This window comes from Kryptolebias marmoratus, linkage group LG10 (genome assembly GCF_001649575.2).
Source record: "Kryptolebias marmoratus isolate JLee-2015 linkage group LG10, ASM164957v2, whole genome shotgun sequence".
NCBI lineage: Eukaryota > Metazoa > Chordata > Actinopteri > Cyprinodontiformes > Rivulidae > Kryptolebias > Kryptolebias marmoratus.
The window spans coordinates 1,645,562-1,651,716 of NC_051439.1; the positions used below are offsets into that span (position 1 = coordinate 1,645,562).

Consider the following 6,155-nt stretch of genomic DNA (forward strand, 5'->3'; position numbering starts at 1 on the left):
CGTCGAGAGGAGCCAGTTGAGGTGGCTCGGGCATCTGGTTAGGATGCCTCCTGGATCCAAATCTGAGGAAGGTTTTTATCTTTCGGGAAGCCAAAAAATGAAACTCCAGTGGTATTTTTTGGCCAGTTCAGACAATTCCAACGTACTGAACTATTATGTACCGGTATTCATCCACTCACTGATGAATGGCTGAACCTCAGTGGCTCAGTGGACATCACACATCAAAGGGGTCACATAAAAAAACAAAAACATCCGAGTGGTTTCTTTAATGTTTGGTATTAAAAAAAAAGTATATCTTTTGTTTTTAATGAAAATTTTACAATAAGCATATTTTATGTTTTTCTTTCAACTAATGTTGGCTTCAAAACACTTCAGTTTAGCTTTAAGGGATTACCCTTCTCAGCCTCCCAGAGAAAGTTTGCTTCAGGGTTTTGAAAGGGATGATCCGACAGACTGTTGAACCTTGGGTTCAGGAGGAGTAATGTGGCCTTCGTCTTGGTCATGGAACTGTGAACCAGATCTTCATTCTTACAGAGTTGCTGAAAAGGTTATGGGAGTTTGACTTTTTAGTCTCCATGTGTTCAGTGGATCTAGATAAGGTGTTATGTTCACTGACCTCTAGGGGTCATAATTCTGGAGGACCATCTTTGCTCTTTTTTGTTTGCAGGCCTGCTGTCACACCTGGAACCACTTCCTCCTCACCAGTGGACTGCATAAAGGCTTCAGGGATCCAGTACTGCAGCCCCCTTTTCCCCTGGGCATTTCTGTGACATGGTTGATTCTAAACTGAGTGTTGTTTAGAATTTGTTGGTTCATATTGATATTTGAACTTTTGCATGTTTGTGTTTCGATGGGGAGTTTTGTAGGGGTCTCTGCTATTTTCTTTCAATTAATTTCTTCCCTGTTTTTGTGGCCAGCCAGGGAGGTTAGAAATTGTAGAAATTAAAAAAAAAAATGTTTTTGTTCAGGCAATAGTGATTTTGTTTTCATGCTGGGGGGGAGGGGGAGGGTTGTTTGGTGTTTTACATTGTGTTACACCCTGTGCCACCCTAGCCTAACTGGCAGGGTAGTAGCAGAAGGCTTATGACCATGTTCCTCGTGGCATTCTGTTGGGGGTGTTGAGGGAGTATGGGGTGCTTGGGTCACTATCAAGGGCTATCTGATCCCTGTACAACTAAAGCAAGAGGTACACAAATTCAACATTGTTCCCAGTGTGGGCTGGAGTCAGCCAGGGCTGTCCCTCATCTCTGATCCTGTTTGTGGTGTTCATAGACAGGATCTCAAGATGCAGTTGCGTAAAGGAGGGTGTCAGATTTTGAAACATTCGAATACCGTCTGTTTTTTGTGGATGATGTGGTTTTGTTGGTGTCTTCAGGCCATGAGCTTCAGAATGCACTGAAGTGGTTAGAACAGAGTGACATATCAGATTGCGTGGAAAATTCTCCAAAAATCATAAAACTTAACTGTGTTTGTGTAAAAGATAAGATTGTGTAAAGGACCATAAAAGATATCAAAATGCCAGCTCAGACATATAAAGTCCAACTTTCTGTGACCCGATTAAACTTTGAATAATATATATACTGTAAAATGCATGCGCTACAGAGCTCCAAAGAGGGATGAAATTGCTCATGTGTTTTGCCAAAGTCCTATTGATTACCATTGTTTTGGGTTTTTGATTTTCAGGTTGTTTTTTTTTTTTCAAATTTTGTCTACATTGTACAATATACCGCAATCAAAAGTCATGCAACAATATTCCTAATTAAGCGACATGTTTTTAAGTACAGTTTGATGTAAAATCTTTTTTCAAGGCTGTATTGTATAAATTCTGATTCAACATTGACTGTACTGTGGTCATGTTTTTTATTTCTCTGCACATTTTTCGATATCCAAGTTGTTCCACATACTTTAAATATTAAAACATCCAGCTCGTTCAGGAAAGGGATACTACGGCTTTTGGTTTTTGTAAAGTAAATACTTTTCAAAATATTTAAAAAGTTTAAAATTTCACTTATAAAATACATTGAGATCAATTCAACTTTTTCAGAGACATTTTTAAAACCAGTTCAGTATATTTCTGCTACTAATATTACTGCAAATACATGTAAATTCTACTAATGACTATTCTATAAACACTAAAACTACTAATGCTAATAGTACTACTGTTAATGATAATTTTGCTAATGCTAATACTACTTATGCTAATACTACTACTTTGCCACTTTTAGTTCTTGGCTAGTGTTTTGCTAGTTCTAAGTAGAGTTTTGCCACTTTTGGCGAATATTTTGCTACTTAACTACTGTTTTGGTACTTTAAGCTACATTTTGTTACTTAAAGCTTTTTGCTGATTTTTTGCTTTTAGTTTTTTGCTTAGCAACTTTAAGCTAGTATTTTTGCTGCTTTAACCTAGCCCTTTGCTACTTTTTACCTAACATTTTCTAATTTAACTTTTGTTCTGCTAGTTTTTGCTTTTTGCTATTTATTTGCTACTTTTGGTTTTAGATAGCTATTTGCTACTTTTACAAAGCTTATACTCACTTCAGTGGTACCTTACCTCATGGTCAGCATGGAGAGACATTTTAAGTATTTTCTCGACAAAAAAAAGAAGGTAAAATCCTCCAAATATCCCAACTGCTTTTGCTACATAGTTATCTGCTTTAGGATCAAAACCCAGGGCCTGTGGATTAACAAGAGTAGGTTAGTAGAATGTAAAATACTTCTTGCTCTCGAAAATTTCAGTCTTTCACTAAAACTTTAAAAGCGTTTTCCAAAATCTGAAATTTTTGATACAATAAAAAAATTCCACTCAATTAACACTGAACTTTGCTTACCTCTGGTATGAGCTGAAGTACAGCATTGGAAAACAGGGTCCCAATGGCCAGGCCGATGAAGTAGGTCAGCACTTTGGGGAAATACTGCTTTTTGGTGAAGGGGATCAGCAGGAGACCGAGCAGAGATGCCAGGTTGATTACAGTGACGGCCAAAAAGCCGTAACCCCACACTGTCAGGACAGAAAAGATCAATAAACAAATTTAAGTTAATATTGTGAGTCAAAAATTATTCTGTTGAATATTCTTTAATCTATTGAAGAAAATAAATTCTAGAATAATAGCCTTTAAATGACACGTTTGACTTTATTCCAAGCAAAAACAAAATGTTGAAGCTTTTATTTGTAGACATAAAATGAGTCACAGCAGAGGTTTTTACTGGAGGACAGCTCACCATGGTTACATGGGGCTTTAACTCCCTGAGCTGAACCTCTAAAGCTTTACTTGGCTTTAGGCTGCATTAAAATTCCTTAATACTAAACCCATCCCCAAACAGGCTAACAAGAAACTGGAAACAGTCAACACACATCCCTTCTGCCTAAAAGGTTCAAATCACAGCAACAAACCCTTTTGTACCCAGCTTTCAAACAGCAGTTGAAGATAGGCCAAGGAACTTCTGCAAATACTTACCCAATTAAAGGCCTAGCATTTTTTGAAGCAATTCATATCACCCATTGCTTAGAGTATGTGCTGTGAATTAAACAGCTACCAAGTCAAATCAAATTTCAGCTCAATATCTGTAAAATTGACTGACTTTTGGCGACTTTTGTGTTGGCTAATGTTGATTAGCTGTGGTCGCCATCTTGAATTGAGTTTACTCCTAAAGTTAACCAGTTGTAGATGTACATCCAGTGATTACCTCCTGAAAGTCTAGGTCTAAATTGTTCAGTGAACAAAAATAGAAACAAAATAGAAAAACACACACAGAAACAGGCAAAAACATTTCACCTTTTTGCAGTGGACAACAAATATGACAAGTGTTTAGTAAATGATCCCCTCACTATATCATTTATCAGTATATTAGTACTGCAATAACATTTATACTTAAATGCTATATTTATTTTTGTATAAGGCTTTTTTACAGCCAATTTACATTACTGCCAATGATTTTTGCAAACCTAAAAACTTCAGGCTTTGTCCCACTTCTTGAAAAGGAATTTGTAAATATGTGCAGTTCAACAAAAGGCTTGATGGTATTTGTTTGGAGAGGAAGAACTCTGTTGAAGTCAGAGAAGTGAACAGCAGGACCTGTGACCATAAGAATCACGGTTCGCTGGAAGTGTCAGCAGCACAGAGGGGGACGGAGACAGTATATCTGAAAGGTCACAGCCCCCTGAGTGGATTCAAGGCAGCATGAAGGGGTCAGAGTCACATGACCAAACAAGTCTTAAATACAAAGATTAAAAAAAAAATCATTTGTGTGGTAGGAGCTGAAAGTCATGATTTTTAGTTTGAAACTCCAGGATGAGAGACGGTGGAAGATATGCATTCCTTCATGGATCGCAAGGCTTTTGATTAATAAAATATTCAGTTTTGTTTGATGCTTTTACAATGCTGTTACCAATTTTTGTGTTAATAAACTGAACACAATTGGGACTGCTAATCAGCGAATGCTTTGATTGCGTCCAGCATGTTGATTGGAAGCTTGTCTCTTCCTTGGAGTTGCAAGTTGAGTGTGTTCAGGTGACAGGTAATGTCTGTAAGGATGACCAGCTGTATGATCCATTGTGGGTCTTTTAACTCCAGCTGGTATTTTCCTTTGCTGTCCAAAAAAGTGCAAATTTCAGGAAGGAGGCTCAGAAACCACTCCAGCACTTTTTGACAGGACAGCCATTTTCCTTCACTGTGCATCACTAGATCGCTGTACTCTCTGTCATAGTCTTCAATTAACTGTTTGAACTGTCTGTGGTTTAGTGCTCTGGAAACTATATAATTTACCACCTGCACAACAGTTTGCATCACATTCTGAAATGTGTTTCTGATCTTTGATACAAGGGACTCTTGATGGATGATGCAATGAAAACTGATGAAATTAGGTACTTAATCTCTTTTTTCATGAGGCCAACAAGACACTTCTTGCCTCACATGTTTGGGGCCCCATCAGTACAAACACTTGCAAGTTTGGACCAAATGAGATGATTTTCCTCAAATAATACCAAAATTGCATTCAGAATATCCTCACCTTTTGTTCGGCCATGGAGTGGTAGTAAGCACAGTAATTCTTCTCGAAAAGAGTCTTCTTTTGGGAACCTCACCCAAACACACAGGTGAGAAACATCAGGGACATCTGTGTTTTCATCCACTGCTATGCTGAAACATGGAGGTCCACGCAGATCAGTCTATAGCTGCTCTCTCATGTCCTTTCCAATGTCTTCCATCCGCCTCATTATTGTTGAATCAGACAACTGTAATCCATTTATTTGTTTAATTGCATCTTTGTTGTCAAAGTCTCTGAACAATATTTCTGCTGAAGCCAAAAAGCAATCTTTTACTATTTCTGAGTCTGAGAAAGGTTTTTTTTTTTGTCCAAGCCAAAATCCATGCAATCTCAAAATATGCCTCTGTTAAACATTCTGCTGTAGAAGTTGTTTTGTTGATGAGACTTTGCTGAGCTGTGCAGTTTTTCTTATTCTGAGATCACTGCTAGGTGTATAATTTTCATAGAATTTGGGATGGGCAGTTTGGAATTGGTGCTCCAAGTAACTTTGTTTGAAGCCTGAGTAGGTTTGATTGCATATTAAGCAAAGATTTGTGCCGTGAAGAACAAACAAGAATTCTTTGGTCCATTTCTCTTGAAACTTTCTGTGTTCATCTTGTATGCGTCATACCTGTCATTTTTTTACCCAAACACCTGCCGTCAGTGATGTGCTTGTCCCCTCTCCAACATCGTTATGTAGATTTTTGTTTTCTTCTTCAAATTCCTGATCCTCACCATTTCTCACGTCAGTTTTTTGCCTTTGTTTGATTATAAATCGCTTCATTTTGCACTCTAAATATATTGCACTAGCTAGCTTGTAAAATCACTGCTGCCGTGTAGCGCGCTCTGTTGTCTTGGTGGGGCTACAGCAGTGTGCTGATGGAAACGGTGGCTGTGTTGCCAGTTTGGACAGCATCCCCTGTTCGGAACTAACTGTAACTGATGCAAAATGAAAACAGAATGCAAGTGCTTGGAATGTAGAGCACATTATGTTTCTGTATCATGTTTTAAAAATGTATTGGCTGTGCTGGCATATTGTTGTAATGGTTACAACTGTGGAGCCACCAATAAAGCATGCATACTTGCCAACATTTGGGAATGTCAGTGTGGGACAACATAGCGTGAATCCCCCC

General features: G+C 38.1%; 1 protein-coding gene across 4 annotated transcripts in view; it reads right to left on the reverse strand.

Annotated features, from left to right (window-relative positions):
• The window catches only part of slc39a8 (solute carrier family 39 member 8), a 36,612-nt gene that overhangs the window by 24,018 nt on the left and 6,439 nt on the right, over positions 1–6,155 (reverse strand). For all 4 annotated transcript variants that reach the window (XM_037977706.1, XM_037977704.1, XM_037977705.1 and 1 more), the window contains exons 3-4: positions 2,829–2,998; positions 2,552–2,674 (exon numbers count right to left, since the gene is read on the reverse strand). In XM_037977706.1, the coding sequence (XP_037833634.1) occupies positions 2,552–2,674; positions 2,829–2,998 (293 nt within the window). The remainder of the gene's footprint in view (positions 1–2,551; positions 2,675–2,828; positions 2,999–6,155) is intronic.